Source organism: Ziziphus jujuba, chromosome 5 (assembly GCF_031755915.1).
Source record: "Ziziphus jujuba cultivar Dongzao chromosome 5, ASM3175591v1".
In the NCBI taxonomy this organism is placed as follows: Eukaryota; Viridiplantae; Streptophyta; class Magnoliopsida; order Rosales; family Rhamnaceae; genus Ziziphus; species Ziziphus jujuba.
Genome location: NC_083383.1, coordinates 18,447,135 through 18,459,484, shown reverse-complemented (window position 1 = coordinate 18,459,484; position 12,350 = coordinate 18,447,135). Strand labels below are relative to the sequence as shown.

At 34.6% G+C, this 12,350-nt stretch overlaps 1 protein-coding gene across 2 annotated transcripts; it reads right to left on the bottom strand.

The window, feature by feature from the left end:
* Window positions 1-3,735: 3,735 nt before the first annotated feature.
* LOC107421262 (pleiotropic drug resistance protein 1) lies at window positions 3,736-12,026 on the bottom strand. 2 transcript variants are annotated; one of them, XM_016030466.4, is made up of 24 exons: window positions 11,213-12,026; window positions 10,700-10,820; window positions 10,534-10,622; window positions 10,373-10,457; window positions 10,116-10,275; window positions 9,947-10,023; window positions 9,775-9,828; window positions 9,605-9,695; window positions 9,178-9,479; window positions 8,801-9,079; window positions 8,264-8,580; window positions 8,017-8,177; window positions 7,818-7,921; window positions 7,565-7,721; window positions 7,388-7,495; window positions 7,141-7,304; window positions 6,690-7,022; window positions 6,188-6,478; window positions 6,019-6,102; window positions 5,798-5,931; window positions 5,442-5,669; window positions 5,158-5,329; window positions 4,704-4,958; window positions 3,736-4,308 (listed from the first exon to the last, which is right to left on the bottom strand). In XM_016030466.4, exons 1-24 carry the CDS (start codon window positions 11,461-11,463, stop codon window positions 4,051-4,053), a joined length of 4,275 nt encoding a protein of 1,424 aa, XP_015885952.3. In that variant the 5' UTR covers window positions 11,464-12,026; the 3' UTR covers window positions 3,736-4,050. The 2 variants fall into 2 exon arrangements, with proteins under 2 accessions (XP_015885952.3, XP_024930413.3); XM_025074645.3 differs by lacking the exons at window positions 10,700-10,820; window positions 11,213-12,026 and having other exon boundaries at window positions 10,373-10,440; window positions 10,534-10,621.
* Window positions 12,027-12,350: the final 324 nt, after the last annotated feature.

Below are 12,350 nucleotides of genomic sequence, written 5' to 3'. Positions count from 1 at the left end.
GAACATGGGAAGAATGTTTACCACATGTTGAATTTGCTTATAATAAATCTATGCATTAAGCTACTAAATATACTCCATTTGAATTGGTTGATGGTTTTAATCCTTTGACTCCATTAGATTTAATACCTTTGCCTGAAGTGAACGTGCTAATCTAGATGGAAAACAAAAAGCTAATTTTGTTAAGCAGATTCATGAGAAGACAAAAGAAAACATCAAGAGGAGGATGGAAAAATATGCCAAGAATGCTAATCAAGGCCTAATAAAGGTTGTATTTGAACCTGGAGATTGAGTTTGGTTGCATTTAAGAAAGGAGAGATTCCAAACAAAGAAGTCAAAGCTTATGCCTCATGGGGATGGACTGTTTCAAGTATTGGAGAGGATCAATGAGAATGCTTATAAACCTAATTTACCGGGTGAGTATAATATGAGTGCCACCTTTAATGTTGCTGATTCATCTCCATTTACTGCAGGTGAAGACTTTGATTTGTGGGCAAATCCTTTTCAAGTGGAGTGGAATGATGAGAATCAATCCATACCTGTACAACTGACTACCCGCTGCGATGCTGATCCTATACAAATAAAGGCGGGACCAATCACTAAGGCAAAAGCTACAAAATTCAAAGATAATCTGGTTAGCATCATCCAAGGAGTGATTCAATCTTAAGAGGGCATGACATTATCCGAAGAACCAAAGCCCGTCTTATATATCCAAGTTATGAAGGCGGAAATGGACCCGGTAAGCAATTTTGGTACATTTTTGGATCTCGGGCAGCAAAGAATGGATCCAACACTTCATGAACTCAATTGATATCACCAAGAGGCCATGGAATCATGTCAAAACCGAAGCTAAACCATTCAAATGAGGCACGTGAGCATGAAGCTTCATAAGCGCTTAAAATCATCAATTTAGATGCTGACTTTGACTTCTTTTGTTGTTCAATCAAGTTTGACTTATTCTAATCAAGGGGAAACGCATGGGAATCATTATTAAACCTATTAGGAATACTAAATGGCATATGGGAGCTGATTTGGAGCCTAAACTAGCTAGAGATTAGATAAAGATAGCTTTGTCAACTAGTTTTCTAATTTGAGTTTGACCTTTTGTTTTAGGAAACTATCTTTTATTTTGGTTTTTGTTTGTTTATTTGCTGGATAAATTACATTATAAAAGTTAGAATTTTATTATTTTGATTGTAAATTAATTAATTTCTAATTCAAAATAAATTAATTAATTAATCCAAATTAGAATAGGAAAGGAGGTAGAATTCAGCCACACTAAGGACACCACTATGGTGGCCAGTTTTTGACCTACTTGTCTAGGGTTTTATTTTTGTGTTTTCAAACCTATTTAAGGCTTATTTCTCAATGAACATATAGTACATTATTCATACAGAAAAATATTTATAAGAAAGAATTCTCTTTGTTCTCTTTGAATACTTAAACACTTAATAAAAATCAAGTGTTTTAGTTTGACTTATCAATAGGACATCTATCACTTGTTGTGGTGTCTTTATCATATACCAAGATTTCTAATCACAAGTTGATTAGGGGTTAAGATGATTATTAGAACATGAACTTAATTATGATCCGGGTTAATATAATACGGGTTTAGGAGCAAGTCGACCTAGGTTCGTATTAGGTTCCACTTGCAAGCTCTTTGGGATTTCAAGTAGGATGGGCTAATGTTGAAGATGAATGTTTTACTTTTAGTGAAACCCACCGTTTCACTTAAAAAAACACATGCATAAATGCATTTTTACACTAACGTTCCCATTTTGTTTATTCCATCTAAAACTATTTTAGGTATGTTCTATAATGCTTCCTCTTGCAATTCCATGTTCTATAAGAAAGCATCGATACTTTCTCCAGCAATGTCATACGTATATATATATATATATGTGTGTGTGTGTGTGTGTGTGTATAAATTTCGTAAAATCAAACATAAAAATTTAATATGTTCGTTTAGGATCTATTTTATTCAATTTTGTTGTACTTTTGGACAATATATATGAATAAATTTGGCAAATTTAGTATTAAATGCACTAAAAGGCAAAGTTCATTATTCAATACTTCATTTTTAAGGTCTCTAATTTCCTTTTTTATTTTTTTTTTCCTTTGATATCTTTTATGTTCAAATAGTAATGCTATAGCCATTGTCTAGTCTTCCAATTTATTTACCACGAGTACGTTGCCACTATTTGATTGATTAAAATATAAATATAATCCTAAAATAGATAAGTGAACTCTTAAAAGAATAAGTGTTAATAAATATAAAACAATCAGATAATGATCTGTGTATACTTTGTAGAATGGTTTGTATATTACATGGTGTTTATAATATTATATGTTTCAATAGTTATTGGTGATGAAACCATTAAATGTTAACTGAGCCCTAACGGTTTATCCATTTTTAACCCTAAACCCATCCTCCTTTATTTTATATTTTATTTTTAATATCAAATTAACTGGTAATAAAATCTATTTATCCTCCAAATTTATTAGAGAAGAAAATGATAGTTCAACAATGTGAAAAGTTTTGTAGTGTTGTAGGACAAATTCTAAAAGGTACATTAATTCAAAAGTCTATAATGCATACAATATATATATATTTTGAAGAAAAAAATGAAAAAAATATTTTGGTTGAAGAAAATAAAGAAAGTCCAATGATGTGGAGTTGCGTATGAGGACTTGCTTGTTAATTAGGTTGAAGTACTTGTCAAAAAATTTGGACTCTTCTTCACAACTATTTTAAGTGTTCAGAAGATCTTTTATTTTCATATGTGAGCAAGAAAAAGACATATGAGATGGATGACTGTAACGTAGAAAAAAAAGATAAATGACAAGTGCTCATTGAAACTTCACGTAACCTTGGTCACCATTTCTCATCGCCATTGTGGGAACAAGTGTTTATATATGTTACGCTTCCAATATGGCTATGTGAGGATAGTAATATTGATCCTTCTACGACGAACCCACCAAAGCAAGAACTTGATAATGACTCAGGTAAACTTGATCAAGATGTCTGTCTCTATGATGCTCTGGCCCTCCAATTAGTGGTAGGTTTGTTTGTGAAATTTTGTAAGATAGTCAATCCACTTTTGAAGAAAGTTTTGATGCTTCAGGTAAGTTACCAAAGCCTAAAAGGGAAGGGAGAGGGAAAGAGGCAAAAATTAAAAGTCCCAAATGCCCTTATAATTGGCTCAAGTGCAAAAACACATGCATTTTACGGTCTTAAGTGGAATGAGAAAGAGGTAAAGATAGATGGTGCACTGCTTAGATTAGTTTGAGTTGAACAAGAAAAATTGTTAAGGGCTATAAATTCCAATACAATTTAGGGACTAACCGTGATAATATTCTTTTGGTTAAATATGATAAAATTAAAATAAACAATCATAAAAACAACAATAAATATTTGTAGCAAATTTTGTATCAGGGATGCAATTAGGGATGGAAAACATATTGTAAAATTATTTTTAGCAATGAATATTTTGATATATAAGTTGGTTATTTTAATGAATTATTTATTTATTTACTTCCATATTATGAGCTGAGAGCTATTTAAATTTATCACTTCTAGTTCATTTGAAGTAAGGTTGACCTAAAGGTAAATGTCCCTCATACATATCTACACATGGTGAGGGTTTGAGACACACCTCCCTCCCCTTTAGAGTAGAATTCCTTTAGAGCAGAATTTTACGGTAAGAGAATAAGAAAAAAGAAGCAAAACAGAACATATACATTTAAAAGTTCGATTAATATTAATGAGATTTGGAAATAAAGCTCTTAATACATTTCCGAGCTTAGAAGGCAACATATAAATACAGTAAAGAAAACCTAGCACTTTTCTTAGGGGAAAAAAAAAAAAAAAAGAAGATTTTGTAAAACCATGACTTATTTCTTTCCGTCTTTATCCTTTGTTTCTTGCAGAAATAGAACCAAACATTTTATATCCCTACACGTAGAGACTTTGTTGAGAATTACGAAGAATGTTTTCTTGAAGTTGAAGCAATTGAATCTGCTTTGAATTTTTAGTGGGTGAGACATTCATTTTCATCTTACTTGGAAGTTGAATGCCTTAATTGCGAAGGCAAAGAGGAAACCAAAAAGCAAAGGAATGCAGACAATCACTACAGCAACAACTCCCAAGAAGTCGTGTCTAAATCCAAAGTAAGTCCTCACAAAATCTTCCACCGTTTGACCACTCTCAAGGCTATCCTTTACGTCTCCAAATTGTGAAGTAACCAATCCATACAGTGTCCAAGCAACAGGGCATGCCCAATAGTACCATTTCCACCATATTGGAATTCGCTGTCACAGAATATATTGGTATGAATACCCGATTAGTTATGTAAGCATTTTTATCATTCTGTTTGTATATATACATATAAAGTTAGACTTACATGTTGACCTGATAATTTTAGCATCGAAATTTTCTCTTATTAGCCTTTTGATGGCTTTAAAAGTTGAGATCTAAAAAAACATTAGTGGCTTATAGTAAAATACTAAAATCCTATATTTGGATAAAATAAACTTTATATGAACCTAAAGAACAATTAATATAGCTTTTAATCTTAGCTTTGAAGTGGTCCGAAGGCGGACAAAGAAAGTTATTATAATAAAATCATCATGTCCATCTGATGTGAGTCTCATTATAGTATATATATATTATATACATATATATACATAAAGAAAATATCACTTACTGTTGGAGGAACCACAAATCCAGAGAAAAGGTTCCATATTGCATAGAAGGCAGATGATAGAATGGAAGCAACATGGTGGTTGGGAGTCACAGCCATGCTCATCATCCCATAGAATGTGAAATATAAGAAGGAAAAGTACATGAAGAAGAGGTACCAAAAGAACTTGGAAACCGTCCAGTCAAATCCCATCATAGCATATACTACAACCCCATATATGATTGTCTGGATGAAAATGTAGGGAAGCTCAATTGTTATCTGAAGGACAAAGAAACTTGGTAAGGAGAACCATTTAGATGAGCTATCATGAAGGATAAATCAATATTGCAAGCACTTCCATGTAGTTTGTTCTGCATTTTCATTCCATGTATTTTAATTCCTGTGGCTTTTCCACATTGTCTTGGGAAAATGTCTCATTTTTGGAATTCATGAATCAAATAGTGGAAGCAATTGGTACCTGCGCAAATGCATAAGGTAAAGCTGAATACATGCCGGCTGCTCTTTCTCTGTAAAAGACAGTTCTCTCAATACCCACAACTGGCTGAACTGACATGCCATTTTGTACACCAATGAAGATGACAGAAGCATACATGGAACCCATTGCATTGAAAAGATCCTGCTGCCTTCTCCTACAGTTGTTAAAGAGTTTGAACGTTTTATTACTGACTAAAAATTGTAATAGCTTTGGATTCCATTGCCATAACCCTTTTTAATTTTGTTTTTTTACTTAAATATGATTACCATTTCGATCCAAGATTCCAGAAGATCATCCCAAACAACAGAGCGATGAAAGTTGTGAATAAGAGTCTGACTGCACTATATGATGGGTTTCGCCAGTAGGAGCAGTGCTGTTTCCATAAGCAAGCCACGCATTGGTTGAAGAAAGACTGAGAGTACCTTGTAGGGAAGTAAAGATCATTGGAACCTGGTGGAGGTGTACTCAGTTGCTTGATCAGTTCTTTGTTTCTCCTGGAAGAGTATTCAGCAGATAAAATCAAAAGAAAAACCATCGAATGATTTAACTAATCCAAAAACCTTTTACAATCTTATCAGAGATTCTGTTGGGTAATGGAAAACACTTTGAACAAAAGAATTACCTGTAGAGTTCTGAGTTCTTGTACACATCTGCGAAGTTGACCCCAAGAGATGCCTCATGCGCTGCTGAGGTAATTTCCAACATCCATGCTGCAGGGTTGTAACCATCTCTGATCTTAGGAATTCCATCAATTGCCTTGATCAAAATCATTTTTCGTACATGTTAGTTATTCTGAAATGTTACGGTAAAATGCATAATCCAGTATAAATCAGAGTTTCTGACCTCAAAGTACTTGATCAGGTTGGAGCAATGTGGTCCTAGTGGACCAGCATATATTTGCTCACCTCCCAACTTCAGAAGAAATAGCTGCAATGAAGTTAAAAAGATTTAAGTACTTCATTTTATATAGTAATGTAGTATGAAAGTTCCCTTAGAGTTGAATATATCTAACCTCATCAAAAGCATCAAATATATCAATGCTTGGTTGGTGGATGGTGCAAACAACAGTTCGTCCTGTGTCCACCGTGTTTCTTACTGTCCTCATTACAATGGCTGCTGCCCTGGCATCAAGGCCAGAGGTTGGTTCATCCATGAATATTATAGATGGATTGGCCACAAGCTCAACGGCAATAGTCAGTCTTTTACGTTGCTCAGTTGAAAGCCCATTCACACCAGGTAATCCAACAAGTGCTTCCCTTAAAGAGGTCAGCTCCACGAGATCCATGACTTCCTCAATGAACATCTACAATCCATAAGTCTTTCATTTATAACCATTGGTAACCTCGGAAAGCTTGACCACGTTAAAAGGAAAAATCATTTGTCTTTAAAATAATTTTGAAGTACATTGTCAAACAAGCAATACAATTTCATAGCTTTCGATATCTGTATCTCGAATTGTACACAATCTCTTTATCAATTCCAACATTAAAATTAACATAATGCCAAACGGTTACCTTTCTGGTTGCAGTGTCAACCTCAAGGGGTAACCGAAGCCATGCCGAATAAAGAAGAGATTCATATACTGTAACATGAGGAGAATGTATATCAGTTTGCTCACAGTACCCTGATATACGTGCAAATGTTTCTTGCTTTTTTGGGTACCCAGAAATCATAATGCTTCCCTCAATCTGGCCACCAGTTTTCCTTCCAGCCAGTACATCCATTAAAGTGGTTTTTCCAGCACCAGTAACTCCCATTAGAGCTGTAAGGACTCCTGGAGTGAAAGCACCACTCATACCCTTCAAAAGTTGTAGCCGATTTTCATGAATTCCATGACCTTTAATTTCCTGTAGCCATAGTTCGGAATTCAGGATGTAAGGCATTACATAGTACTGTAATTATCTGAAAAGCAACACAATTGTAAGATTGTTGAACATAATGTTTTATGAGCGCATGATTGATTACCTGTGGCATGTCTATGGAATATCTTATTTCATCAAAAGAGAGGGAATGGGGCTGAAAAGGAAGAACCATTCCACGCTTCCTGTTCTGATTAGCATCACTAGTTCTGCCCACTTCTGCAGATGAAGACTGTACACTTGTTTGACCTTCATTAATACCCCTTTCGGCTGCAGTTTTTGAAGTTAATATTCAAATATCTTGGAAATCATAATATATAATCTAATGTAGAACGGAAACTGGAATGACACACCTAAAAAGTTGTTTCCTCTTTTAGGTAGTTCAATGGACTCTCCAGCTCTGTTCACATTTCTCTCTGCCAAGCTCTCTTTGGATAGTACTGCTTGAGGCTTTTCAAATGCTGTAGCAAGTTAATCCAATCATCAGCACAAGAAGCTTAATTTTAGAGCTTAGAAAAGATGGTACTCACGGTCAAGGTATTGTAAAGCCAGTGTGAAAAGAAAATTGAAGAGAAAAGTATATCCAATTAAAGCTCCTATTCCAATCCAAAACCAATATGCTTCGGGAAAAATGCCACGAGATTTCAACACCAAAACTCCTAATGGTTCTGTTGAATTAGGCGGAACCTGTACAAAAATATTTAAGTTATTGTTCACTTATTTTGACATAGATGTGCCTTGTACTTCAGTTTTGTTTTTAAATTTCCATCTAGTGAAGATTACATGTCTCCAACTCTTTCCAAGAAATTCATTCACCGCTATTGCGTTTTGTCCATACATCATTGGCGAGATCCAGTAGCCCCACAACCACCAAGTTTGTATATCCTCTGATGCAAAACACAGATAATATGAATCAAATTGTCATGTGAAATAGAAAACTTCTTAGTTTTAGTTCACAACTTTATTTAAATTTTCAATTCACCTCGTGAAATGACAAATCCGCCCAAAACCATAACTACAAGTAATGCAAATGACCCAATTGTTCCAGAAACAATTACATTCCTTCCCACCGCTGCCATCATCCGGAAGAGCCCCGATGCCATCTGATTAATACACAGGATAATCAAGTACTGCCTGAAGAACCTGCAATTCAGAGTTTCAATGAAATACTGTAACCTCATCCACCAAAACTTAAATCTGAATTAAGATAGATGCTTTCTTTGTTTCACCTTTGAGCACTTGGATCAAAGCCTATGACATAATAAGTCATGCTCACCCAAATGGCAGCTTCTACAAAGCTTATTGGGGTCTTGAGTATCCATGTAGGTATGGAGTATGCCCATGAAGGATAGAAAAGAAGATCTCTTTGCTTGTAAAAGACAGGAAGTTTCATGATGGCCATATTGAGTTCTGATATACCATTGAACATAGCTACAACGACAGAAAAGAATAAAGCACCCATATAAACTCCACCATCTATAACTGTATCCCGATGCATCTCTGTACGTAGAAATATCGTCATTGTTGTAGAAGCTAAGATAATAAGCTGAAAAATGAAAGAATCAGGAATTAGAAGAACAATAAATTAGACCCTCTAGTTCGTAAGAAGGAGGCAAAATAATGCACATCAAGCCAACACATCTAACATCGAGTACTAATTTGTAATCATTCTTGGTGCTTTCTAATCAATACCTTAACTATACTAACAAGATAAAAAGCTGAAATTCTCTAGTCTAAAAGCAAAATTCATATGATTATTTACTCACTAGGGTCAATTTGAAAATATAGGCAAATGAGTTCCTCTTCATTAGCAAGAATTCTCTAGAAAAGCAAGCTCTGAACAACTCCTTGTTTTCAACATATTTCTTTGTTGTTAAAGCAGCAGGGTGGCTTTTGGACTTGTTGAACGGAGTAGCAAGATCATCTCCGAGCTTTTGACCAATGTGAAATGATTGGAATGCTTCGGCAAATTCATTGACGGTGACAAAGCTATATGGCTCATTTCTACGTGCCCAGTACTGTTCTTGATCTTTCCTTGATGTTACCTAGTGTAACATCAACAGAAACAAGAATAAATAAAACTTTAACTGTTAAGAAGTAAGAAACATGACAGAAAAATGAATTGATTCTAGATAAGATTTACCTCTTGTAGGAAGTCAGCAACTCCTTTCCTCTTAGGACATTTGAAACCCATGAATTCGAAAAATTCAAGCACATTTTCACGTGGACCCTGATACACAATTTTCCCATCTGAGAGGAGTATTATATCATCAAATAGGTCGTAAGTTTCAGGTGCTGGTTGTAGTAGAGATATGACTGCACTTCCCTTGAGAATATGGATGGATTGCCTTATTGAGTTTACAATTTGGAAAGTTGTTGAACTGTCCAAACCAGTTGATATCTCGTCCATGAACAGAGCTCTAGAAGGTCCAACCAACATCTCCGCTGCATCATAAATCAGCACAACTCTCAGAATGATAAACTATAAGTACATGATCAATGGGAATTCATAATGCAAGTCAAGGTTCTGTATAGCAGGACATACAATTTTGTTCTATGTTATGTTTTACCTGTTGTGACTCGTTTCTTTTCTCCGCCGGAGATACCTCTCACCAATTCATCACCAACCATAGTATCAGCACAGACTTCAAGTCCCAAAATCTACAACATTTTAAAAACAGAAAGAAAGATTGCACCTATATTCATGTTGTAGTCTGCATTCTGTTCATACGAATGGTACCTTGAGAATGTAGTCAACAGCTACATTGGCCTCTTGCCCTTCTAGTGCTGCTGCCTGCGGATTTTACAGCATTGAGGATTTCCAGAATATCCAACTTTTTATATGCATTATTGCAGCTAAGAAACAGAAAAGCAAACAATTAACACATAAAAAGGGTTATCGAATATTTCACCTTCATGTAGACATCAATGTCCGGATCTGGTTTAATATTCGCAGCCTTCTCCCTTCTTAATAATTCAGCCAAAATCTCTACAAATTTTTCAAATTTGAATAAAATAAAAGATAGACCTTTTTTATGACTAAATAATATATCAGTCAAATTCATGATTGTTGTAACTGACCATAATGTGGTCCAACTCCTTGACATCTTGCTGAGAAAGCAAGTGTTTCTCTAACCGTCATTTCTCCAATGTGGAGATCATGCTGACTTATGTAAGCTGATGTCCTTTGTGGTACAAACTCTTCCATCCCATGTCCATTGTATTTAACCCTCCCCGAAAACTTTAAATTTCGTCAAAAGCCATTTATTTTTGTATCAGAAGATAATATCGATATGATTTTGAAGATAAAATTGATATTAGATAAGTTTACTCCTTACTTTTAAATCTTTGCTAAGTTTTCCAGCCAAGGCCAGTAGTAAGGTGGTCTTTCCGGAGCTTGGGGGACCTAAAAGCAATGTCAGTCTGCAAGAATTGCATTAACATATGAATTATGTTGGGACTACTTGGTAGACACAACGTATACATTTTAACTACTCACCTTTGAGGTTTAATGATACCACTAATGTCTTGAAGAATACGTAATGTTGTCTTTCTACTTTGAAGAATGTGAAGATAATTCAAGATTTCCTAGAGAGAAATTTGACGTTAAATATATCCATAAAAAATAGGTAAAAGCAATATGAACTAGAAGAGAACTTAATTACCTCTACAATATTGAAAGAGAAATTCAATATTGTTGGTAATGCTCTGCTTCCAACATAGACTTCTGCCTCCACATCTAGATGCTCAAAACGAACTTCAATTGTTGGAATATCAAGTCCAACTCTTTGAGTTTTAAATTTGGCAAAACAGAGGCACAGCACCACAAATTAAAAACACATGAAACTAGAAAAATTGCTTCTCAACAGAATATTGGAATATAAAAAAAATAAAAAAAATCCCAACTTTGTTAGCCAAAATTCTAACAGAAGCTTATTTATATTGAGAAAATTTTGAGAATTTGGTAAAAAGATACACAAACAAAAACTGCAAGACCCACATATTAATGTGGTGTTATTGTTATTATTATTATTATTATTTTTTGATAAACTCCCTGATATTTGAACAAGCAAAAGAAAACAACAATAGGAATTAAAAAAAAAAAAAACTGAATGAAAATTGTATGATATACCCAAAAAAAAAAAAAAGGATGGCAAATTTTTATTCATGAAAATCACCTATCAATGCGCTCCTTGAGCTTTAACAAGAAGTTCTCGTTATCTCTCTCTGCATTTTTAACCAGCCTCTCTATCAGAGACCTCCTCTCCAGCAATCCAAGATTCCTGATATCAACCTCTCTAGCTTGACCCTCAGCCTCAGTGAGTAAACCTCTCCTAATACGTAAACCTGTAGGTAATCTTTCTAAAGCGGCCCATTTCAGAGCTTCTTCATCGTCTTCCACTCCAGTAGACCTGGAGAAAACCTCCATGGTTTTGTTTTCTTACTGAAACCACACTGCTAGCTTATAGTTCCATATACAATATTCCACCACTATTTTCTACTTGACCAAACAAACTCAGAAAGCTCCCAACAGAAATCCTGGACCTCATGAAGGGTGTCTTTCCCAATTATAAGTTCATACAGTGAGACTGCTATATTAGAAAGTGCAATTTTAGTTGTAAGGCAAATAGACAGATGTTCAAATAACTTATCCACCAACCTCACAAGAAAGAAAAAAAGTATGTACTCTTTTAATCATGTGGAAGGAAATGGCTCTTAGAACTGTGAAACCCAGTGATTAGAGTCCATGAATATTATAAGCAAAAGAAACTTAAATAAATTATATTAATGGTAATTAAATATGTTGCTTTTTGTTCATGTTTTTGTGAGGGAATGATGATTGGTTGGATAATACACTGTCAAAAGTCATCAAAGAAGCATGCGTACTGGTAAAGTAGGTAGCGTCTTAGAAATAACAAGTCAAAATTAATAAAATTGAGAACAAAGCAAAGAGAGAATTCGTCGTTGGGGATGCTGACTTTGCGTTGTTTAAATTGTAGAGTGGAGAATCCGGTTGGCAACAGATTCGATGTTTGCGGATTGGGATGGGTTATCTGTGGTGGAATGCGATTCCACGTTTAATTTTTAGGGAATATTGGCACACCATGCAATAATTCTACTTGTAAACAATGACTAAGGGATTCATCCAAAAAAAAAAAAAAAAAAAACTATGATTGTGGGATGTGGTTAGTGGCCCTTACTGTATATATATATATATATTATATAAATGTATTGATGATTGATATATATCCTTGTACTGTAAAAATACGCTGGAAATATAAATGTATTGATAATTGATATATATCCTTGTACCGT